Below are 26,178 nucleotides of genomic sequence, written 5' to 3' on the forward strand. Positions count from 1 at the left end.
CTGTCATGCCCTCCCAAACCCTGAGCTGCAAGTTCAAGTGCGGACGTGACGTTCCTACGAACTTGAACGTCAGGAGATAAACCAAAGTGAGACCTCGGAAACGTGGGCAGGGCCAAGGCGGCCGGTGGGAGGGGGCAACCACTATAAACACCAATGGACACTCATTATTATGGACTACCTATAGAAACGGAGGGGGGGAACCCTGATGACACACCAGAGGACTTGGGAAGAAGGAGGCTGGAGAGAGAGAGAGAGAAAGAGAGAGAGAGAGAGAGAGAGAGAGAGAGAGAGAGAGAGAGAGAGAGGTGGAGTATGGAGCGGAGGCTATTTTGTAGCATAAAAAAATATTATGCACATGCAAACATTTTATTAGGTGATATTTGTTGAAAACAATATGTTTCATTCATAGTCATGAGGTATCATATTTATGTAAGCATGCTTTCAGTATGAAGCAATCACACAAACTCACAGAGTAAATCAAGTGGCTTTTGGGGCATGCTGAGATAAGTAATTGTCATTGTTGCATAAAATATCATGCAAGGTCAAAGTGTAGCACAGAACAGTGGCGGGCCATGTTTTTAGTATCTGCCTTCACTGGGGACTTGCCTGACTTAATAATATATCTCTTAATGCCACCAATCAAGTTGCAATAATAGACACCCTCAATACTAGCTACAAATGCATTTTAACAGCTATCTATAGAGCAGTACAGAATCAATATGTACCAAATAAAATGTATCATGTTTATGTTAGCAGAATGCTGCTCACTTGTTTTGCTGGCTTGTTCTGACAAATCAATGAGCGAACAGAACATGATAACATTATTGTGGGCCCGCTAGTGAGGAAAATTTTAATTTATGGGTCTCATAATTGAAACACTTCTAGATCCTCACTCCTCGATGCATCAAAAGTGACCCGGAAGTTGTTCTAATGCCGTTTGTCTCAATTGTCTTTATCAAGGTGTGAGAATCACACATCAAGGAGGTTTGAACCATGGGCCCACTGATGTATCTTATGCTAAAGTCTTTTAGTTCTTCGACAGTGACATATGAGAATGGGCGAAGTGGATCGTAAATGGCGGAGGACTTAAAAGGAAATAGATTTTTGTCATTGCTTGATTGCATTCATTTGGACAGACATGCTGAGTGCCTTTCCTATTTTGATAATACTAAAATGACTTAATAATTACATTGGTTCATGGTTACTACGCCTAACCAACCACTAAATTAGGCTCCTATTTTGTCAAATGTTTTTGGACATATAAAGAAAATAAAAACGTTTTGACGATTCTACTGTTTTGGCATTCAGTGTAATGCATAACAAATATATCAATATTTTTGGGCAGCACTTTGTGAAAGGGTTATACAAATATTACTATTTAGGTCTTAAATGTAGTTGAGTGTTTTAGCTTCTTAGAGTGTTTAAGCCAGCAGAGAGGGCCATGCTCACTATGACGGCTCACACCTGTAAAAAAATAAAATAAAATAAAAAAATACTAAAAATTAAGAAGACTAAAGAAAAAGCTCTGACACACATTCATCAAGAGAATTGCATGCTATGCTGTCACTGAGCCAACTCACAGTGTAAAGCAAGTAATTTACTGGACTTCATATACATGCCAAATAGTCGAGTCATGAATTGAAACTGATGTCTGGAATAGTTTTTATTTATAGTTATGATATATTCCCCTGTGCGTGTAAGACAGTTGCATGCAGTACACTAAAGTAATAAGTCATAATGCAAATTCACGGTGCAATAAGTGGATTTTTGGAAGATACTGAGAAATAATTGTGATTTTTGGATACAATAATGATCATTACCATGGTCAAGTTATATGTCATGTTCTTTTTATGAGACAATTGGATGTATATGTAGTGATTATGCAAACTCAGTGCAGTGCAGTTGGCTTACTGGAGGAAACGTGAAATTTAGTTAGAACACGATATAGTGAATGTCACATGTTTACTTCTTATGTCACACGTGCATAGTTTGCATTACAACAGTTCTTCTGAATAACGAACTATGCTATTAAATTCGTTAATATATATAAATGCGCAGATACAGTATGGATGAGACCAGGGAAGGGCAAGTGGAGGCCTTCACTCTGAGTGGCTCCACAATTAATTAAACAAACAAAGAAACAAACAAAAGAATTGTTTTGTTTTGGGGGTTTTTTGTGGGAGGGGGGTTAGATTAAACCTTTTTTGGGGGTAATTAATAAACATATTTCCTCTACTGCGGTGGACTGCCGCACATTGCAATTTAAACATCCATGGATTCATTTATTGAAGGATTTTTTTTCAATATTTTTTTTTCCAGTATTGTCACCCTCTTAAAATAAAAGTCTAAGTCATATTTTGCACTAAAAGAATGCATTAAACATCTCTGAGCATTATTTTAGAATAATGATGATATTTCTTTTTCTTTTTTTGAGGAGGGAGGAGCTGGTGATCCAACCACTGTTTTTCATGGAAAACGAATATTGGAGGTTTATCAGCTTACAGTATTTTGAAGATTTTTTGGGGTGTTACAAACATGTATACAGGTATTTATAGTTTTGGCCTTTGCACTTACACCGGGTCTTACTGCCCTATACTACAATGTGAGCAGGTCTATTGATGTGGGATTTGGAATGACATGCATGACAAACATGGCACCTCAATGATATTAACATTTTGAGTAAGTTGATTTTAGTGGTAAAATGCAGAAAATGAGTTCTTGCACTAAATGTTAGTTTGCTTTTTAGCAGTTTTATGCCATACTTGAAAGATTATTTCTATACACTAGTGTCCCTTGCACTGCATGGGGGGGTTACCACAGTATGTATTATTTTTGGATTGTTCAAGGAATGTTGTTGAAGGTTTGGATCTTATGTACATGCATTGAGCATGAAACATGTTAAGGTAGTCTGATGTATATTGGTTCAATAAAATAAAATAATAGGAAATGTGTGATACTACTTGGCCCCTCCCGTAGCGCTGATGAAAAATGGTGGCCTCCCCCAGCATTTAAGCTGCCCATCCCTGGAGGAGACTACACAATGTGATGTACACTTCTTTACCAAATGGCTCTGATGTAGATTATTTTCAATGAAGAACTATTGTGCAAAGATTTATACAGTATCTAAAACTATGTCGAATAAGGCCAATAAAGCAAAGTTTTTTCTCAATACGAAATCTACACACTCACAACAAAACAATGCACAAATATAAATCAATTTAAAACTAAATATAAAAGTTATGTATTTACGAGATACAGAGGGAATGGGAGGGGGGTAGACAACTACTAAGTGATTAGGAGTGTTGCTGATTTGTTGACTACATATTTATGTTTACTATGGTTCGTGTCTTGTGTTTTGTTATTGTTGGGTTTTTAAATCTTTACTATCTTTTCTGTGGATTTACAATAATGAACTCTCTGAGTATTTATTTTATATTATTATTATGGAGTGGTTCATAGTTACTTTTGCTATCCTCAGCAATATATTTTTGTATTTTTTATTTATTTACTATTGATTATAAACTACGAAAATATGGAGAAGGGAGGGGATTTAATTTAGTCTTGCGACTTCTTCCCTCTCCCTTTTGAACATGGAAAATCATTGTTAGGTGCGCTTTGTTGAATTTTGTTTGTTTTGTAGCTATTTTATTTTATTTTGTTGTTGTATGTTTATTACTTTTATTGTTTTTGCTTTGTTTTTATTCTTTAAAACTTAAAAAAAAAAACTTAAGACCGTAATAAACAATGATTATGATACTTCACAGTGGTGTTCAACTGCATTACTTACAGGTATTTCATACATATGCCATATGTAGCTAAATGGGGTCATTAAGGTAGCCTATTAAAATACCTAAGCATGATATAATGCAACTCTAGTTGTTTCTCCTCCTAGCCCAGAAAAATACATAGGCTACAACTATATGTACTACACTAAGTTTATACCTGCAATCAAACTTCAAATAAAATAATAGTATTTTTGCTGTTCTTGACAAATACAATGAAGTGTTCGCAGAGACATTTGATTTAACAATATGTTTATTATCGTGGTTGTACTATATAGCATCATGGTAAAATGTGTTTGCTTCTCCTACATCACAGTGGTATCGGGGTTTCCTTATCACACTGTGACTACAAAACAGTGAAGCAGAAGCATAGTTCTGCTAAGCCATCATTTTTTTGTATGTGTGTAATGAAAATGTGAAATTCACTAGCAAACATGGAAATTGTCTAAACATGGATCACATTATCTTATCATGAAAAATAAACAAATTTCTTGCTGAAAAATACCCAGCTCAGTCAGTGTTGATAGAAAAGCTGGATAAAAAATGTTGCCCAAGCAGTACAGCTCAGATTTGATTAACACCACCAGAGAGGTACAAATTTAACAATGTTTGTTATTTTAGGTGCAGTATGCTGCTCTGCAGAACTGGAATAAATTACACTTCAGCTGTTTCTAATATACAGTATGCAATATTTTACCCCCGGAGTTTGGTAAATAAAATAATCAAATCAAATCTTCTCAGATTATATTTTGAAATTGGACTTTAGATTTAAGTTTAATTTTTTTTAAACAGAATTATAAAACCTATAAATGGCATTGTTACCGTCAAGAAATACCTCCCATTGACCTATAGCCTATGGTGATTAAGTGGAAAACTATCTGAAACTTTTTTTTGTCCCCAACCTTTCCCAATGTATTATTTTTGAACGTTAGAATTAATTAGGTAATTGAGTATCAATAGCGTCCACATAAGAAGCTTGATCCTTTGGCTCCCTCTAGTGTCTAAAATTTGGAAGTTAAAAATCTTAGATAAGCAAAGTATATATTTTTTAAATATACAGCAATCATGTTTTCTTTATGTTCTACATTATATAATATATATATATTATATTATAATGTATTATATATATATATATAGAGAGAGAGAGAGAGAGAGAGAGAGAGAGAGAGAGAGAGAGAGAGAGAGAGAGAAAATAATTTATTTCAGGACGAGTATGGTAGTTTGTTTACCAATAATTCCAAACCACCTAATCAAAACACCATCACAAATGCACAGCATTAAATTCCCCATTCATAATGTATCATATTATAATTATTTCTTTAATTTGCCACCACTGTGAAAAACAAATAATGCACTGTAACCTAAACCTTGTTTAGCTGATAATATGGGCGGCATTTAGTTTACTGTGTTTGTCTTTCCGTATGTATCGTGTTCTCCAACATGAGCTCACAGCGCCACCGTGAGGCGAAGGCACTGTAACGTTTACTGGGCTTGGCGGCCAGCACAGAGAAAGAAGCACAAACAGCTTCATCTTGGTTCATAAATCTAGTGCGTATCGGATGGTGACCACGGTGGCAGCAGCTGGTGAGTGAAATGTTTGCTGCGTCTGTGTTTGCAACCAAATTGTCCTGGTCCTGATGCGAGAGGCTCGTAATTTCTCCGGAGGGATGCGGTTAGATGAGCATCGCTGTGTACGCGCCTGATAAGAAAGCTAGCATTGTGTCGACCATAAATGGACAATGCTAGCTCAAAAGCTCCAGACAACATTTGTAAACGAAATATTCCTGTACACCCGATGTTTGCAAAGGAGGCTGCATTTACCTCAAATAGCAAGTGTAAACCAGGGAGGATGGATCACTACTACAGATCCGGGTAGCTTCCGGATTAATCACTGCAATCAACGCTCGTGTTAAATGCTAAATCGCGGATAAACAGTGACACATGTAATCTTACGTGATTATCAACATCAAATTTTTCTCTTGTACGTCCATGTGAAACATGGCCTAACTGGGCTAATTTTCAGGCGTTGTCATTGGCTGACTAGCCATCAGCTGCCTCCCACTGCAAGCCTAGTTGATGTGTTGTCATCTTCAGAGTAGAGTTTCAGTTCATCTCAGCATGGATTAGCAGTCAAGCGTCTAAAGGGGGCAACTAGGCCACTATAGCCAGATACACCTCTCATCAAGATGATACTCTAAAATCAGCCTCAGATACTGCATGGACAAACTTGGATGTAGCCCATTAATCCAGCCATGAGTCAGCAATGAAGCCTACATGAGCTAATGCAGTGTTCAGGGAGTCCATCTGATTGTTTGAATACAAAATACAGGGTGTTGTGCTTTATATGCTGATAAACTCATGTAGGAGAGCGTCAAGGGAAGCAAAGATGAGGGTGTGAAAGAACGACATCCTGCCTCTCTCTTGACCATATTTGCTTGCTATGACTCAGCACAACATTTAGTTGTTTTTTATGAGTCGCCATCCTCTCCTCACCTACTTTGTAAGTATATCTGAGGAAGAGTGATTACTTTTTCAAATTGTATATTTACAATATACATCGGTATGCCATTTGATGGCATCTAGTTCAGGGTGTACGCCACCTCCTGCCTATAGTCAGCTGGGGATAGGCTTCAGCACACACGACCGTAGTGAGGATCAGGGTTATTATTGTTTTGGATTGTTCATTATAATTTGTTTTTATTTCATTTTGACTTTTGTTTATTCAAATTCAGTAAGTTTTTAGAGCAGGTTTATTAGTTTTAATTTCTTTCTTTTTTTAAAATGCTTTGTTTTAATTTGGGTTATATTATAATAATTTGTTCAATTTTTCTTTTAATATCTGGAGTATGTGTTGTGTGCAACATTTTAAAAAACGTCTCATTAAGTATTTTGAATAGTAAACTACTACAACGACAAATTCTTCTGTATTGAGGCACAGCAATACTGAAATTATTATTTTACAAAGATAAAAACAAAAATATTTTTTACTATATCTAAAATACATTTTAGTTCGTTTTATAAACTAAAATGTAGCAGTTTCATTTATTTTTTTTAAAGCATTTTTATTTTATATTGATATCAGTTTCTTTTTTTCACTTTTACTTTTACAATAGTTATTTTCTTACCTTTTGTACTTTGATAAGTGGTGCAAAGAATGGATGGACGTCCTATTGGCCTAATCTAGCTGACTTTGGGCAAGAGGGGCTGTACACACTGGCCTGTTTGTCAGCTGATCTCAGTGTACACAGACAAACACCATTCACACTGACATTCACACATATGGGCATTAATTCACCTAAAAAATAAGTTTTTGGATTGTGAGAGAAAGCCGAAGTACCCAAAGAAACTGCACGCAAGCACGGGGAGAACATACAAACAAACTCCATTCAGGAAGGCAAAAGCCGAGAACTCAGACACCTCAGAAATGGGAGACATATTGATTACCATAAGGCAACATTGTTTTTAACTGTTTTTTTGTTTGTTTTTGGTCAAATTAAAACATATCTCAAACAAAACAGAACACATATTTAATAGATCTAGTATTGGGCAGGTGTCCCTTAAATTGTGATATTGATTTCACTTCTAATTGTTTCATTTTCAGAAAGATGCATTAGAGGTCAAAGGTGATCTTGAAAAGGAGCTATGAGTCTGACGTCTTGGTTCCTCGTGAGTGGCGGCGGCACACGTCATCGTCTCCCCAGAGAGATGATCTTCGTGGGGAGAGATGACTGTGAACTCATGCTGCAGGTACAGATTATCTACTGAGCTACACTCCCTGTATGATAATCTGACAGTGAGATTATCTTGGCTAACAGCGATTGCCTGGATTTGATGTGATTTAGTCCCGCAGTGTGGACAAACAACATGCTGTCATCAACTACGAGGCGGATACAGATGAACACAAAGTTAAGGACCTGGGCAGTTTAAACGGGGTAAATTCCTGGTTAGTTCACAGTTTCACGTCCTGTGGTGATCTTTTTGATTTGAGATGTATATTGTTGGTTTTTTTACAGACATTTGTCAATGATGTCAGAGTGCAGGAGCAAATGTACGTCACTCTGAAGGTCGATGACAAACTGAGGTTTGGATACGATATCCTTTGAGCGTGTTCTTCAATCCTCTGTTAGGTAGCGAAGGAGAAGTCAGTGAATTTGAACAACACTGAAACACAAAATGCTTCACTCTCCAGTGTTTCCCACATATTTGAAATCTGCTTGGGTGGGTGGACTCGGGTGGTGGGGATGGGAGGCGGGTTGGATGAGAACTGGGTCTCAGTCCTGTTACTACGTCTCCTCTAGCCTCACAATCCACAGGTGAGTGACGGTGAACTAACGTTACATGCGGTATATCCTGTCGCGACACGTTTTTTTATTTTTATATATATTTTTAATATATTTTCTTGAAAACTTCTTGGGTGATGGCCAATATACTTGGGTATTAACATGGTGTGGGAAACGCTGCTCTCTGCACTCTGTTGCATGTTAGATCAGAATATCGCCACGTACTGTACTGCTCACCATGAAATACTCACTGTCTTTCACCTTAACTTATCCCACATACAAATTTGTTTACTGTTGTTCGTGGAGAGCTGCACATACCTGAAGAGGCTCTAAAGGTGAGACTCCTCTAACACCATGATAGAGGTAAAAGGATGGTACACTCAGTGGCCACTTTATAACTCACGATAAAATGACAGTCCATACTTTTCACTTGTCTCCTCTCTTTGTGCTGCTTTTCCTTTCATTTCAGCATGAGAAGTTTAGCAGCCAGCTTCAGCTCAGTCAGAGAAGGCCTCTGGAGGGGGAGTCATCAAAATCAGAAGCGAAACCCGCTGAGGCAGCCGCAACAGTTTGCGAGGCAGCCTTTGCGAACCCCCCGGAGCCCAATAGGGGGGAAGAAAAGATGACAGGTTGGTTATCAGGACTTGAGGCCTTGCAGTGCTTTGACTTTCGTGGAATAGTGTTAACAACCTCTATGTACGGTGTCCAATTCATTATCAGTATCATTCTTTCCCATCCTTCTGCTTTGTTTTCTTCATATTGCTGCTTCACCCAATCAAGTCATGATGATGTGTGTTTTGTTTTTCTAGATGTTGCCATTTTGCACAGGGGAACACCCCTTTATGGCCAGCCTGCCTGGTGGGGCGATGGAAATGCTGACAATCAGTCCGGAAGGCCTGAAGAAAAGAATTCTGATAGGAATCGTGAAAAAGCGCAAATAGGTACAAAACCATACTCTATATACAGACTAACCTACTATCATACTAATGTATATTAAATCATAACAATCGTTGCTTAAATTAAATGTGCTTGTGTTACCAGTGTCAAAAGTACAATATTTTGATCAATCTCAAAATATAAATTACAAGTAAGTATGAACCACCATGCCATTGTGTTTTGTCTGACAGACACAAAAAAGATTGCAGAAATGTCCAAGTCTGCCCTGCAAATATCCTCTCCTCAGGAGCCAAGCTATTTTGAAATCCCAACCAAAGATGCTCCTCTAGAAGGTAGAGCAAGTGGTGAGGCCACATCAAAAGATCAAGAGGCCGGGACTACTTCTGCTGCCGAGCCTGTCCATATTCATGCTTCCTACACCATTGAATTTGACCCCGGAGCGTCAGGCAAAGTGACGGTCAAAGATCGGGTGGCAAAGTTGGGCTTAGACACAAGGCCGCGTCCAAAAAGGGGAGTGGGGGAGGAGCTGAGTCCACTCCAGACAGCCATGGTGGCAGCAGAAGTCAAAGTGGCTGATTGGCTGGCCCAGAATGAGCTGCCTTTGACTGCCAAAGAAACTGTTGCAGAAGATGGTGGGGAAAGTGTGAAGAGTGATGTACCTGTTCAACTGAGGAGTCTTAAAGGTACTGCTAGTACATCATACCCACTTGAGTGAAATACACTCTAAAAACATTTGGGTCAAAAGTAACAAAATTCTGGATAAACAAAAAAAAAATGAATTGATCCACTTTACGGTTCAATTTGATCTAACTTTTTGGGTTGTTTTGTATGAAACAACCCAATTTTTGACCCATAGGTGGGTCAAATTAACCCAAGTAGAGGATCTGACCCAACTTTATGGTTTTGTTTTGTTTTTAATACAAAATAACCTTTTAGCGTGTGTGTGCAAAACAACCCAGAAAGTTGGACCCAAGTAGAGGATCTGGCCCAACTTTCTGGGTTATTTTAAACAAAATGAACCTATTTTTGACTTAAAGTTAAATCAAATTGACCCAAGTAGAGGATCTGACCCAACTTTCTGGGTTGTTTTATTGAAAATTAAGCAATTTTGTTAAATGACCTTTTTTTTTTGCAAGACAACCCAAGTAGAGGATTTGACCCAACTGACCCTTTACTTGGGCCAATTTGACCCAACTTTTTGGGTTGTTTTGTAGAAAAATGGTAATTTTACATAAAACAACAAAATTTAGCCATTTTCTATAAAACAACCCAGAAAGTTGGGTCAAATTGACCCAAGTAGAGGATCTGACCCAACTTTTTGGGTTGTTTTATTGAAAATTAACCAATTTTGTTAAATTACCTTTTTTTTGCAAGACAACCCAGAAAGTTGGGTCAAATTGACCCAAGTAGAAGATCTGACCCAACTTTGACCCAAGTAGAGGGTCAGTTGGGTCAGATCCTCTACTTGGGTCAATTTGACCCAACTTTTTGGGTTGTTTTGTAGAAAAATTGTCATTTTACATAAAACAACAAAATTGAGTCATTTTCTATAAAACAACCCAGAAAGTTGGGTCAAATTGACCCAAGTAGAGGATCTGACCCAACTTTCTTATTTTCCATTCTTCTATGCCAGACAGCAAACATGAAGATGGCACACAGAGCGACTCAGAAAACACACTTCGAGAACAACGCAGGGCTTCTGCTCTGGATGAGCGCTCTTTGGGGTTTTGGGGCGGAGCAGGAATGAAGATCAGGCAACGCGCTAATGTACCCGAGGGACTTTTTGCAGAGGAAGAAAGTCCAGCACGCCGTCGTAGGTCTTCAAGTTCAAAAGTGTCAGGTGGTTTTGTAGAAAAACAACGTGGCTCTGCAGTCATGCAACAAAGCAGTCGTGATGAGTGTTATCAACATGGAGATGATTGTAGCGACAGAGGAACCTACACCATTGAGCTGGAAAATGGAGATCATGAAGAAGAAGAGGCTCGAAAAATGATTGACAAGGTGGGAAGAAAGAACAACATATGATTGTAATTAATTTTAACATGTTCAGTGCAAATGGTTACTTTTCATCTGTATATTTCAGGTGTTTGGTGTTCATGAACTCGAGGCTGGGCATGTTTCCAGAGTGGGGAGTGCTGACCTAAAAGAGACCCTCCCCTCACAGAGGTCTGGGACGAGAAACAAACCTGGCTTCATGGAAACACAGGTGCAAAAATGTTGCCGCAGTTACCTTGAAAAACTAACTTAGTTTCTTTACTGATTGCAAGATTTTAGAAATAATTAAGTTACATTACAAGTTACTCTATTAGTTACTTTTAGCGGACACCAACAACTCTGCTTAACATAAAAATGACAAATGCTTTTGCCAATACTTTATTGGAAGTGCATTTGTAACAGTAATGTTTAATGATAAAGTTTTTATTAATAAATAAAACAAAGACAGCATTTCTGACCTTTAATATAATTGTTTTATATATGTATTTCACTGAACATAAATGGTGTACCTGTTTATTTATAATAATTTAAAAAAATACTTTAGTTTCTAGACTTCACTCAACAGAAATGCACCTGACCTGACATATTCAACTGTTATTGTTAATTCTTCAATGGCAAAACTTAACATTAATAATGTACATAATTTATAAATATAACAAAATTTATGGACCTCCTGCATTAGTCGCAGCTCTTCTTCACACAACACATTGGGACTTTGTGAGCTTAAATGCAACGCACTGCAACTCAAAATATTTGTTCAAATTTTATGTAGTATTTTATGTATATATATATATATATATATATATATATATATATTTTTTTTTTTTTTTTTGCACTCTGTCTACAGTACAGACTGTACTAGTTTTATCTTTAGCTGTCACAAATTCAACATACGGACTGTATTTCCGTCTTGAAAAGGAGAACGTCTCTACTTCCTTCATCGGTATGTACACGTGAAACATCAAATTGCTGAAAACGTGACTTGGCGCATACGTGATGTCACTCCCCCCGAGACGACAAGGTGTAGTCGACAAGAACAAAAAAAATCAGGAAAAGCTCACTAGAATATCAGAAATGTATTTGAGGTAAATCAGAGGCACTTTAAAGGGTGGCAGGTGTGTGCTGCTAATCTCCATTTAACATGAGTGTGACTGTGACTGGTTAATTCTGAACACAGTCACATCCCCAATTATAAGAGAGTGCACATTTGGAACCACATGATCTCAGTTGTTTATTTTACTTCCCTTCTTGATAAAATTGTACCGGTTAGGTCACATTATGATGGAAAGAATTGTCTTGGTCTCGTTTTATGTATGTAGTCCTGTTTGTTTGTGAGTTTATTACAAACCTAACTGAAAAAGTTTAAATAAATACGAATGGTCTGAATGTGAAGTGATGATTTACAGTAAATCAATGTCATTTTAGTGGAAGTCTACACACGACTCCCATTGTCGTTTCAGACTGAGGTTTGCCACACAATCCTGTTTAGTCGATTTTCCTTTCTGTCTTTTTCCAGGTACTGCCTGAGGAACTGGTGGTAGGTGGTCCTCGCTGGGTCTCACAGTGGGCTATCCTTGCTGCCAGCCACATAAGAACAGACCCAGAGGGATCTGGTGGCGAGAGTCACAGTTTCGTTACCGACAAAGGTATTTAAGTTTCCCTTAAAAGGAAAGTGAAGTCAAAGATGTTTTTAACAGTAATATGTTCTTTGTGCCCCCACTAGTGTAAACATGGCATTCCGATTAATTTTGTGTTTGTGGAATATAAATTAAGCAGAAAAATCCACCCGGTTTTATCCATTTTAGGTGGCGGCCATTTTGCCTTTTACTGTCACAACTGAAAATGACATCACAGTGCCTAGTTTTCTGTATCTGGTCATATGACGTTCGCAAGGTGAGCCCTTAGGCACTTGATGTCATTTTCATTTGACAGAAGATAGCAAAATGGACGCCCCCTCACATGGATTTTACTGCTTAATTCATATTCCGCAAATGCAATAGGAATCAGAATTAAAAGTTTTTAACCTGGATTTATAAGCATATTTCCACACTTGGGGCTGACTTTACTTCTGTTGGTAGCTTATTCCTTTTGCGTGCAGCACAACAGATAAATGCTGCTTTGCCATGTTTTCTTTGAACTCTAATTGACCTGAGTTTGCAGTTGCAATTGGTTTATTTGAAGAAAGTGTAAAGACAAAACATCTAGTACACCTCTTTTTAAGGCACTGCACACACACCGGTGACACTCATTTAAAGGGCTACTTGACTCATTAAGCCATTTTCAACAGTAAGAAGTAAACTAATTTTACCACTTACTGTCTGCTGAAGATGACATGACCCATTCTCAAGAAACAGGTAACAACCAATCATGGCTCAGTTTGCTGACCAAACCCAGAAAACAAGTGAGCCGTGATTGGTCGTTACCTATTTCCTCCGCATGCGTGTTGTCATCTTCAGTCGACAGCAAGTGGAAAATGTATTTTTAACTCATTCACGGCTATAAACGTCCAAAATTCATTTGAACTATTTCTATTAGTTAAACATTTTTTCCCACTTTTGTTAACAAGAGTATGAAAATGTTCATTTAGAACAGATATAAAACTTGTGATTAATTGTGAGGTAACTAGTGAAGTCATGCGATTAATTACAATTAAAACTTTTAACCGCCTGATGAGATGATTATTAAAAATTAGTTGCGTCAGGCGATAAAATTTTTTACTCGTAATTAATCGCATGACTTCAATAGTTAACTCACGATTAATCACAAATTTTATATCTGTTCTAAATGTACAAGAAAGAAAATCTAGGTTTTCATACTCTTGTTAACGAAAGTAGCATTATTTTTTTTTTTTTAACTAATAGAAATAATTTAAATGATTTTTTGACGTCTATAACCGTCAATGGCAGTGAATGAGTTAAAGGTATTAACTATACATGAAAAATAATCAAGTTATTAAATTAATTGTGGACAAAATATAACATTTTTACTACTGAAAATGGCTCAATGAGTCATAGTAGTATAAACATGTAATGTTTCCATTCTAATGATTTAATGTTACTGTATTTGTTTGTTTGTTTTCAGCAGACGTAAGTGAATCCAGCCATTCCTTTGCTTCATCTGGTCAAAAAGAACGTAAAAGAAGAACTCTGCCTCAGGTGCCTGGCGAGGACGTTGCTCAAGGAAGGAGGACCCCAAGTTCTGGCATGCACACAGATATGGGGGAGAAACAGGACACAGAACTGCAAGAGAAGGAGAATCAGGAGGAGAAGATAGCCGGAGGGGATCATTTTCCTGCTCATGGTAGCCCCAGTCGTTCTTCACCCGCCAAGTCGCAGGGCAGCAGTTATGGGAGAACAATACAGCCAGGTGCAATGGCAAAGCTACCACCTCGGCCAAAGACGAGTGGAGAGAGGAGAATAGAGGAAGTGCAGAGGAGGAAAAAGGAAGAGAAAATCAGAGACAGCAGCGGAAAACCGTTTTTGAGACAGGAAAGTTTTACTGTAGAGAAACCAAGCTCCAATGTACCAATTGAGCTGATTCCCCGCATCGATGGACTCACAGGTAGCAGACCTCCTAGTAGGGAGGCTGGCGTCGACAGCGAAACACTACAGAAAGACTCCGAAGCAGTGGCGGCTTTCTTAGAGACCACTGTATCAGACCAAGGCGATCCGCCAAGTCAGTCCATTGAAGGTTCCGTGTCACCAGAGTCAGATGTGGACACAACTAGTACGGTAAGCCAAGCTGATGGAGCAAGGAAAATGGTTCAAAAACGGCGGATTCTTGTCGGACAGCAAAAAGAGAAAACTGTCGTGTGCCCAAACAGCAAAGGCCTCGCTGCTGGTCGAGACACACAGACCAAAAGGGTCAAGACCAGAACACAAGGACTTCAGCAGCCCTGGACTTCTCTGGACCTCACAGATGATGATGTCAATTCTAACTCACTTCTCTCTGATACCCTGCCCACCACACAGGAAGCTAAAGGTTCGAGGGCCAAAACCCAAACAGGAAGCACTACAGTGGGTGCCAGCACCAAATCCAGTAGGGCTAAGATCAACCAAGCCCCTGCTTCTCTCCCAGCCAGTAAAACCACAAATGTACCCAAGCCAAGGCCCACGAGGTCATCCATACTGCGGAGAGCCCGACTTGGAGACTCAACCGACACTGAACCTGCAGATTTGGACAGGATGTCTGTGGCCTCAGAGGCTTCAACTACGAGTTCCACATCCAGGACAGGCCTAGCAAAAAGGGGACTGTCTCGGATAGAGGCTCTGGCGCAGCCCAGGAGACCAAGGGTTGGTTCTCCTTCCGCCCAGAGTGACTCTGAAGCCACCGTGACCAGGAGTAGAGGATTGGGAGCGAGAGGTACTGTAGGTGATTATGCGATTAGACATGGACTAAGAGGGTCGAATGTGAGCTCTGTATGTGGACCCAGAGCCAGGGCGAACAGTGCCTCCAAGCTACCTGACAAAAGTAAAGTCACCTCCTCATATGGACAGGCCACACCAGCAGGTATTTGTGAGCTACTTAACCTTTTTTTTATTGTTGTTGTTTAAATTAACCACTGATTAAATTCTCAAGCATGATCTAACCCTTTCTTTTTTTCCATAGCCGGCACTCGGTGGCGCCGTGTGCCTGTCGAGTATGCCTCCACCTCAGAAGACGAGTACGGTTCCAACCGCCATATGTCCAAACGGGGCCAGGCACGGCCAGTTCCATCCACACGGGTGGCACAGCTCGGAGGCTCAGGGCCAACTGCTCCTAATTCTGCAGGCCTGAAGCCAGCATCGAAGGATCAGGATGAATATATGAGAGACTGGACAGCACACAGTGAGGAGATTGCCAGGTATGTACAGTAGGGGGAGTATGATGTAACTGATAAGAAATAGAAATGCATAGGTCCGTACCTAGTTGTATTTGACCTCATTAAAACTTTCACGAATTATAAGAACCTTACTGATGATAATAATAATGCTGATAATGAGAATTAAAAGTTATACCGGTTTAATGTAACTTGAGGCTTACTCTTGCTAGGGACATATATTTATTTTCCTACAGATTGATGACTGAATCAACTCTAAGAATCCCTTGGACTCCTAACATCATTTTGTTGTCATTTGTTGCATCTAATAATGTGTGCATTTTATTTCATGAAAACATGACTGTGGTTGGCATGATAAACTACTTTTTCTCAGCCACGTTAATGTTTGCTTGCTATGGTGGAAAAAATAATAGATCTCATTGAGATTGATTGAAAGAATCAAACGTTGTAATTAGTGTTAATTTCGGCAATGAAAACTAAACAAAAATAATTTTATCAACTCACATTTTTCACCGGACTATAACTAGACTAGACTAGACTAGACTAAAAACCCTCATTAATAAACAACTGTGACTAAATCAGTATGTATTATAGACAGGAGGTAGATTAACGATGAAAGGTTAAAAAAAGAGTAAATTATAGTTATAACGTAACATTAATTCAACAGCTATAACGTTCCAACAATAATGTTAATCCGACTAATGATGATGCTAATTTACTAGCTTGTCGCATGGAGCCATATTAGCCACTTGTTGATATCCTGTAATTGTGTGTTGTTTTTTGTTTGTTTTTTTTGTTTTGTTTTTCATCAAAAAAATGAGAACATTTTATGTGAAATAGTTTTAGATCCGAAATGTTCAACATAATCTGCTGACAAAAACTATACAAGGGTTAAATGATTGTCCTGACGAAAACTAGATTAAAACATTGACGGTTTGTGTTGACTAAAACTAGACGAATAAAATTCTGTTTTCTTGGACTAAAATGCTAGATTCATAGTCGTCTAAAAATGGACTGAACAAAAACGGGGTGAGGTTGACTAACTGATAAAAACTAACAAGCGGGATTGAAACTGGATTAAAACTAAGACTAAATGTAAAAATGGAGGATAAAATGAACACTAGTTGTAATCCAAAAACAGACTATTGTAAAATTTGTTTTGAGACCACAGCTCTGCAACTGATGTTAATTGGTTTAGTTTGTTGTCTCTCTCTCTAAATTGTGGGCTGGTCTCTTGGATAGAAATAATAATGAAATAGCACCGCATTGGCCCCAAAGGAGGCCGGCCCTCTAGGCATCTGCCATGTATGCCAGATAGCCGGTCCAGCCCTGGTAAAAACTCATTTTCAGTGTGAGTTTGCTAACTTCACATTCAGGGAACTTTTGGTATGTATTTTTCTTCTCTTCTTACAATCCTCCCATCACTCAACTTGCCCTTTTAGAATAAGTGTCACAAAAAGCAAATGGTGCTCTTGAGAGGTAGCAGACATGACATTTGGTTCAAACTCCAAAGTATTGTGCGACTGCCTACATTTCAACTCCAGTTGTACAAACTTCCCCTGTATTGTATTTTCAATATGAAATAAAATGATTGGTTGACATGAAAAAATTGACATTTGGTATCCATATTTGCTCAACAGGATTAGCCAGGACCTTGCCAAAGACCTAGCGATGCTTGCAAGAGAGATTCACGATGTAGCTGGAGAGATTGACTCAGTGAGCCCTGCACCCACTGACCCTGGAGTCATGGTATTGTTCAAATATTTGACACTACAGCTGAGCATTGATTAACAACTTGTGGATTTAGCTATAATGCGATTTTTTTTTTCTTAAAGCATCTTCAAATAATTGTAATGAGCTAAATTTGTGTTCTGTTATAGTTAGAGGAATGTGAGGGCAGCTTGGACCAAGGTGGTCCCTCAACAGATCATAGCACCGCCCTGGAAGCAAATGGGAAGTCAGTTGAAATGAGACCGAGGTCCTCCAGTTCACAGGGATCTCGCTCCATTCGTCGACAAACATGGAACCAAGAAGAAGTAAGTCCCTCTTTAAATATTAAAAAAAAAGTTTACTATCAGTAAACCCAGATACAGTGTTGAAATGTAGTTTGTGTTCAAGAATATAAAGAATTCCCCAAATGTATTTGGACATGCAAAATGTCATCAACAATAATTTGCTACGTAAGTTGAGCGTAGTGATGCTAGTAATATATTTATTCTTTATGACTCACTGAGCATTTACATTATGAAGAGCCACGCTTCTTCTTAAAATTGGTTGATTTTTTCATTTATTTCCCATTCATTTATCTCATTAAATACTTGGTTAAGGTAATTGATTTATTGTAAATAATAGAATAAAACACTTTACATGTAGAAGTATTCAAAATTGCATTCATTATAAATAATACGCAACTCAACTTTATTTATAAAGCACTTTACAAAGTGCTGTACATGGAGTATAAATCAGAAATACAAAAACAAAGGCAGCTAACACAATGAATTGACACAAAAACAATAAACACCATAAGACACTAAAACAATTATTTTATTTGTTTTTTTGTTTTTTTTTTGAGAGAGCTCAGTATGGTTCATTCGATAATTTTACCAATTCGACATGTCATCATCATTGCTCTCTCTTTTTATTTTATTTTTTTGTTTTAATTTTTTGTATGTGCGTGAGTATGTGCCCGTGTGTGTGCATGTGTGCGTGTGAGTGTGTACTCATTAGTTCACTCACACTAAAACAATTCTAAGCCTCATGCTGAGTCAAAAGCCATAGAATAAAAATGTGTTTTAAAGAAACAGTGTGTAGGATTTAGTGTCATCTAGTGGTGAACTACTAATTCATTCATTTAACCCAGTATTAATTTCAATAATATGCAAAAAAAAAAAAGAAAAAGCTCTTATCACATCAAGCGTACATTTTTTAACATTATCGTAGTAATCGCTAAATCTTCCATATGTCACGCTACACCTTATACCACGAACGTAGTCATCTCTGGTGGTGCCTGCATCTTGTGTCGGACCCAATGGTTTGACCACCGCTTACCTTCCACAACTGCGGCCTGCAGAGTCTTGTGATTCGGGCTCCTGCTGCTTGTCTCTCTTTGCTTTTCTCTCACTAGCTTTTGCTAGCTTCTCCTGCTAGCTACTCTTGTTAGCCGCCCCAGCAAGTTCTTGCTAGCTGCTCTTGTTAGCCTCTCCAGTGAGCTCTTGCTAGCCACTCTTGCTCACCGCTCCTACTAGCTCCTGCTCGCTCGCTCACTTCAAATAATAATTGGTAGTAATTGGTGGTTGGCTTGTGAAGTGTGCTATCTTTGAGGCACCTTAGTGCACATGCTTCAAAATAGTTGCATTTTTTTAGTTCACCGCTAAATCCTACACACTGTCTCTTTAAGACGAGTTAAAAAAAAAATAAAAATCAGATAGACTAACCACTATGCTCATCTATATGGTTTTAATGCATGGACATGAACTAAAATTAGCCAAAATGCCCAGTAGAATGTAAAAAAATAAGCTCTTTTTGACAATATCTCAAAAAGAGAGAGATTTAGTTGTAGTAGTGACAGAAGCATTTACAGAAAATTCATGTTTTAAGCAGCTTGTTAATTTTTTTTGTATTAAAAAAAAACACGTTTTCATCCACCAGGCAATGCTAAACAGTTTACTCCTACCATCTGTGAATCAACTCTCAAATAGAATACGGCAATCTGTTGACAAAACAGCCAGCAAAATCAGGTGAGCATCATACTGATTTACTTATGTTGACCAATGTTTAAAATAGAGTCGGATTTAATTTTCGACTGAAAAAACTGTAAGTGTCGGATGGAAATACATGAAATCTTGTAATGTGCTGTTTTTGTTTTTCCTTTGATTTTCTTTCTTACTGTATTGGTGAAACTAGGCCAGCTAGATCAATACGAGTGACACATCACAAAGGCACACACCAAAAGCCAGCAGCAAATCTTACTCGTTATTACACGCAAGATGACAACTCACAAGCTTTTACATTCATTGCTACCACATTGCACATTACATTAACCGCTTACATTATGGTGTTCAATATTCCAGTGGGGATATTCGAATTAATTTCATGTATTTTGCTTTCATCTATTTTTACTGCTTTTGAAACGCAAGGATCCTTTTCAAGGACAAAGACCGGAAATGGGAAGAGATTGAAAGCAAACTTCAGGCAGAGCATGACTCCTTGTTGTTAAAGAGCTCCAACAAGGTGAGAATCATGTTTGCTTACAATCTCCTTATTTGATCCACACTACTGGAAAATGGCAAAACTAATTCAATTGTAAGCTTTGTTGTTAAATCCTACATTCTTCATTGAATTCAAATTCAGGAAAATACTGTACAGTGTTGCTCTGCTGGTAGAGACAAGCATTAATCATACCAGTATTGTGTAGATGAGACAGGGAGACAGTTTAATGTATGTTGTCTGGTACACTGCGTTATGGATTAATACAAAATGGCATCGTATGAAAGGCAATTTATTATGCCTTCAGCAATGAGATATGTTGCTTATAATCTGTTTACGGGAGTAATCCAATTGCTTTTTACTGAATGGAATTAATGCCATTCAGTCGAAAATCCGTTGCCTGTAATAGTAAACACAAAATATTGGATTACTTTTAGTGTCAGTCATGGAAAATGTTGACAGAATACATTTGTGTGAGTGTGTGTGTAAATTGCGGGGGGGGGGGGGATGCTCTGCTTTACAAGAGAGAAAAACAGATATCCGATGGAGCTCAAGTGTCCTGCTCCTCAGAACTAATGCGATTATAAATTCTGTCTCGACCCAGTCCAGTTTCCTCATATGAACCACTGGCAGTAAGAGTGCTCATAAAGAAAGTGTAGATGCACTTATGCTCAAACAAGGGTGATAATTGTACTATTTTGCATGCAAAATGAAACCACCTCTGGATGAAACTTCACAAGAGTTCATGTTTCTTGTTTTTTTTGCCAGGAGATTTCCACTATCATTCAAGACCTAAAGAGGGTGGAAAGACAACTGCTAGGTATGGATCTAATCAACTTTATGTTTTTATGAGAAAGATGGAAAATGATTATATTCAGTCTGAAAAAACTGATATGGTTTGTTTTAGTTTGGGGATGGGGATGGTAAACACTACATTTTCGTTTCTGCAAGTTTGTTTGCTTTACTCATATAACCAAATCTGTAAGGAAAAAAAATTTAATATTGCAATTATTCTATTTTATGGGGTATATGCCACGGAGGAGAGGTGGTGGTGCAAGTGTTGGAACGCGGCCAGTGTGTGAAACCCGGAAGTCGGAAGTCCGTGGCATCTACCCCATTAAACACCACAGTATGTTGATGGTTTGTTGCCCTTAAAGGATAGTGTGTAAGATTTAGTGCCATCTATTGGTTAACTAATACAATGCAACAACTTTAAAGCACACGCACACGGGTGCCACAGAGAGACCACACATTACATATAATTACTACTAATTACTACCAATTATTCTTTGGTGTGAGCGAGCAGAAGCTAGAAGAAGCGGCAAGCAAGTTTGGCTCACAAGAACTCGCTTAAGCGGCAAACAAGAGCGACTTGCAAGAACTAGCTGGAGCAGTTAGCAAGAGTGGCTAGTGGGAGAAGCTAGCAAAAGATACCGAGAGAGCAAAGCAGAGGGAGACAAGCGGCAGGAGAAAAATTACAGGACTCAGCATTGACCACCTGTAGGCCCCAGCTGTGGAAGTAAGCAGCGGTCGACCCATTGGGTCCGACACTAGCTGCAAGTACTACAAGAGGCTAACTATATGTTCGCCGAGTTCTGCTCTTTCAGGTATCCATAGCAGAAAGTTGGCGGCAAAACATGTCAGCCTCCTGTAAAGTTCAGTGCGACCTTTGTAATATTAGTGATTACTAGACCTACGATTATATATATTTTTTTAATTTCATTGATGTGATAAAACATTTTTCTCACTAATACATATCATATCAAATACTTACTTTTGGATCTTTGTTCTTCTTGTCCAGTGATTGATATGATGGTGGACCCAGACGGCACCCTGGATGCTCTGACCAGCCTGGGCCTCACCAGCCCAATGGTTGACCAGAAGAGTCCTGCGGCTCACCAGGCGGATTCAACTTCTTCCACTTCACTGTTGGACTCAAGGCATGAAGTCGCCCCCGGTGAATCACATGCACAGCCAGAGAGTTTACAGGTAGCAGCGCAAGTCACAGGGTCCCCACACACCAGTGGATAATTGACAACACTTAAAGCATCTTCTAATATGTGTCCATTATATCGGACGTATGCTGAAGCAAATATAATTTTGACATGATGTGTCACTTTCGTGTCGGTTTTGGATCTGGAAAAGTGAATGGACCCGTATTTAAGTTTACTATGATTTACTTAATTATTCTGTTGTTGATGCAAAACAAATTCCTTGTACAAATTTTTTTGCACAATTATATCACCCAAGGTCATGTATGTAAAAAGTAATTTATAAACTTTTGTCCATTTATTTGTCTTTGCCAATGCAAATAAATAGTGTAACTTATTAAGAAATATCTGTGCAAAGCTTGGTACGATTTTCCATCGTTTTTTTTGTTTATCGTTTTTTTTTTTTGTGAAAAGAACTGAGATGTACACAATTTACCTTGTAATTATTTCTTACAGTCAAATCCCAAACTACATACATGCCTTTTCCATGTCAAACTATCATGTGCAACATGTGTATAATAGAAAGGTCAAATGTAGCTAAGTATTTTGTCACAAGTGCCCTAAATCGATCAATCATTACTGTAAAAGAGCAGGAAAAAAATCATAAATGCAATAGCGAGGAGTTCATAAAAGTAGTTTCTTTGCACATATTGAAGTTGTATTAGTTAATATTGGCGTACAAAGGTTGAGGAAATGTCCCTTTTAATGCTCCATTCATTCACGGTGATGTTTTGGCCAAAAAGTATGCAGGGTTTCAGTCTTTAGGCAAAAGTTTTGCCAAATGACTTTCTAGTCAAGTGTTGTGTTTGAACCAGCATAGACAGGGTCTACCTCCGAGTCCTGCAGTGGCATGCGCCAACGATGCAAAGGAGGGATGGACTGTGTATCATCATACTATCGTTTACACATGAATGTAACCTGATCAAATTCTACCTAACAAATTAGCTGAGTATTACTAACTGCATTTTGTGATCAGCACTTAGTGAACTTTGTTTGTTGATGCTCTTGACAAAGTTTTGTTTGGATGGTTTGTAAAAAGAAAAACATTCTTTTTAATGATTTTAGTGTAATTGTTAACTTTACAATACCTGTGTATTGTTTGCCTTGTTTCCAATAAAATGCATGATAATCCTACTTTTACATTTTGAACTGACCCTCACTAGTGTACCTGTAAAGTTTTATTTAAAAAAAAAAAAAAGTGTCACACAAGCATACCACAGTGTGACTTTGGAGGTGAACCAGAAACTTTTCATTTGCAACACTAATATTGTTTTAGAGCTGGTGGCGCTAAATAGATCATAACTGGGTAGGGGGTGTGTAACTGCAAATCCTGCATCTCGTCTGGCTCCTCACATAAATCGGGCATGGAGCTTCTGTTTGACAATCATATTATGTTACAGTATGTATTTGTTTACAGTGTCCCACAGTTGAGTTATGTTCACGCAGCAAATGTAATATTGTTGTTTGTGTGCTGGAACTTATATAATTTTTGTATAAATAATATTTGAAAAAAGTCAAACAACTATAATAAGTGATATTGCAATATTTTCTTGCATGGCACATGCGTTTGTTTTAGTTGAGTTACAGTTTGCTGTTTCTAAGGTACTCAATTTTGTTTATCTTTGATGTATCTCATAAAGGTGAGCACAACACTCACATTTCTGCAGATATTTCATTATATCTTTCCCTGGGAGAACACTGAAGAAATGACACTGACACAATTAAATGTAGTCAGTGTACAGCTTATATAACCGTGTAAATTTATTGTTTCCTCAAAATATTTTAAAGTACAGTTATTAAAATGCACCTCTGGTGGCCCCTTTTGAGGTATTGATGGATAGGGGTTACCGAAACAATATTGTGTAATTTGATGAATATCACTCTATGCGAGCAAAGCACTGCCATCGGCAACCAATAGTGATCCAGATTTCCCATTCAACACGCCCTGTCATGGCTCCGCCTCCTGCAGGCCAAGAAGGAGCAAATATTCTGTGCTCATCAGTTTCTATGGTATGGTCAGAATGATAGGTCATGCAATCTATTATAAGCTTTCTTTAATACAGCCATTTGTAACATTTTTTTTCTTGCTAAACAATATATATTTTCCTTCTGAGCACCACAGGTGCACTTTAAAGGGAAAGGTAACCCCCTCAAAGAATTCTTGACAATAATATCTTCTATGCAGCCCCACTAGTCTAAATATGATATTCTGGTTAATATTGCATTAGTGGAATATGAGGTAAGCCGCAAAATCCTGCAGTTTTTATCAATATCAGAAGGCGGCCATTTTGCCACTTGCTGTCGACTCTAATTGGCATCATAATTGCGCAGGTCTCAGGTAACAACCAATCACAGCTCAGCTTTAAAACAAAAACAGGTGAGCTGAGTTATAGACAGAGCCCTGAGCAACTTTGATGTCATCTTCAGTTGAGAGCAAGTGGCGAGATGGATAAAAACAGCTGGATTTTGCTGCATAACTCACATTCTACACATGTAATATTCATCAGAATGTCACGTTTAAACTAGTAAGGCCACGTAAAACATATTATTGTCAAGAAATGTTTAGGGTTCACTTCCCCCTTTAATAACTAATCCTCAGGCAACAAAAGTGAGTACACACCAAAGTGAAAATGTCCAAATTGAGCACATTTTCGCACCCCAGTGTGTCACGTGACTTATAGTTTTACAAGTCTCAGGTGTGAATAGGCCAAGTCTCACCCTGTGGATGTCTGGTTTCTTCACCTATGTGGAAATATACTTTATATTTATTTTTTGAGACCGTGATATGTTGCCAGAACCGCATTTTAACGAATCATGTTTCCAAATATTTTGCTCCGCTACCAAAGACAAGCCAGTTTTGACAAGGGGGCTTTGCCCTCACATGAAGGTGTGGGGTGACTAAACCTTTTACACAAAACAGGATGATCCAAGGATGACTGGTCAGTCATGAAAAAAAATCACTGAACGGTACTAACGCATAAATCATTTTGTGTCATGTAAGTCATCACCAGTTGTTGTGGTCTTTTGACTCAAATTCTGCAATCCTCCATGGGTCTGACAGTTTTCATCGACTTCGCTCTTCCTTGAGTGATGGCAGCGGCAGCCGGCTTGTCAAAACAATACCCAGCATCATAAATAACAAATGCACCACAGTAAAAGCTTGTTGTTCAGATGTTGGTCATATTGTTAGTTTTTGCATTTGCCAGATAAAAAGAAAAAAAAAAAGTATATATTTCTAATGTTTTACTTCCCTTTTTCAGATTAAGTTGACAATGTTGTTTTGCCCATTAATAAAATAAAAAATTCCCGATTTTATTTTTATTAAAAAAAATATCTCAAACAAGGGCAATCAACCTTGTTAGTAACTAATTTAGCATTCTCGTATTCTTCTAGTGAAAACCGCACATGGTTCTTTCAAGCAAACCAATAAATTGTGTAGTATGCTTTCAGTGACTATTGATCCCAAGCATGTATCCAAATGATCAAAACCAGAAGTTCTGGGATGCTCAAGTCAGATGAAAGCCCCTCCCCAATAGATTTTGCACAAGAAAAATAATCTTGTCTTGGCGGCCTGAATGTTTTTCTCACAACCCCGAGGTTTGCGGCTTTGATCCCCAGCTGCCCCCTTTAACCAAAGTGTCCTTGAGCAACAACCTCCCAGCTGTGTTTGATGCTGCATCATCAACATACAGTATGAATGAGCTTTTAACTTGTCTTCCAGCCCGGCAGCCTAGGGCAGTGTTTCACAACCTGCAGCACATTGCAGGGGGTATGTGGAAACATTTAATAATTTATTTCCAAGATGATAAACAAATATTCTCAGTCCTTTAATAAGTATGTCAATAAAATGGTATTTGAACAATATTCAGACGCACTATAGCAGTTTTGTTTTGTTTCTGATGTTAAACGTTTAAAGAAACCATGTGTATTATTTAGTGCCATCTAGTGGTGAAGTAATAGAATGCAATGAGACCACACTTCGCCAGCCTACCACCACTAGCTACCAATTATCATTTGGTGTGAGAAGGAGCAGCGGGTGTGACGAGAAGGAGTGGCTAGCAAAAACTTGCTGAAGCTAGCAAATTAGCGAGAGCTAAGCCGAGGGAGACAAGCAGTGGAAGCCTGAATCACAGGACTCAGTGAGAGCAGTGTTTTTCACCTGGATTTATTGATCTGTCTCCTTTTCCACCATATAAAGTATGCTAAAG

At 38.3% G+C, this 26,178-nt stretch overlaps 1 protein-coding gene across 3 annotated transcripts; it reads left to right on the plus strand.

Annotated features, from left to right (window-relative positions):
- The first annotated feature begins 5,245 nt into the window (after window positions 1–5,245).
- On the plus strand, window positions 5,246–23,104 carry cep170ab (centrosomal protein 170Ab). Of its 3 annotated transcripts, none has more exons than XM_077571804.1 (19): window positions 5,246–5,366; window positions 7,384–7,529; window positions 7,625–7,714; window positions 7,796–7,874; window positions 8,339–8,397; window positions 8,532–8,691; window positions 8,872–9,003; window positions 9,190–9,642; window positions 10,593–10,960; window positions 11,043–11,165; window positions 12,471–12,600; window positions 14,036–15,463; window positions 15,563–15,797; window positions 17,414–17,522; window positions 17,654–17,809; window positions 19,422–19,510; window positions 19,910–20,003; window positions 20,748–20,799; window positions 21,781–23,104. In XM_077571804.1, exons 2-19 carry the CDS (start codon window positions 7,425–7,427, stop codon window positions 22,008–22,010), a joined length of 4,092 nt encoding a protein of 1,363 aa, XP_077427930.1. In that variant the 5' UTR covers window positions 5,246–5,366; window positions 7,384–7,424; the 3' UTR covers window positions 22,011–23,104. The 3 variants fall into 3 exon arrangements, with proteins under 3 accessions (XP_077427930.1, XP_077427931.1, XP_077427932.1); XM_077571805.1 differs by having other exon boundaries at window positions 14,039–15,463; XM_077571806.1 differs by lacking the exons at window positions 5,246–5,366; window positions 7,384–7,529; window positions 7,625–7,714 and having other exon boundaries at window positions 7,815–7,874; window positions 8,339–8,425.
- Window positions 23,105–26,178: the final 3,074 nt, after the last annotated feature.

The sequence above is a fragment of the Vanacampus margaritifer genome, chromosome 7 (genome assembly GCF_051991255.1).
Source record: "Vanacampus margaritifer isolate UIUO_Vmar chromosome 7, RoL_Vmar_1.0, whole genome shotgun sequence".
NCBI lineage: Eukaryota > Metazoa > Chordata > Actinopteri > Syngnathiformes > Syngnathidae > Vanacampus > Vanacampus margaritifer.

Coding starts and splice junctions, on each gene's coding strand:
- cep170ab (XM_077571804.1), top strand. CDS start 7,425: ATGAGTCTGACGTCTTGGTTCCTCGTGAGTGGCGGCGGCACACGTCAT. Junction 12,601..14,035: donor CAGTTTCGTTACCGACAAAG/GTATTTAAGTTT, acceptor GTTTGTTTTCAG/CAGACGTAAGTGAATCCAGC. Junction 20,800..21,780: donor GGTGGAAAGACAACTGCTAG/GTATGGATCTAA, acceptor CTTCTTGTCCAG/TGATTGATATGATGGTGGAC.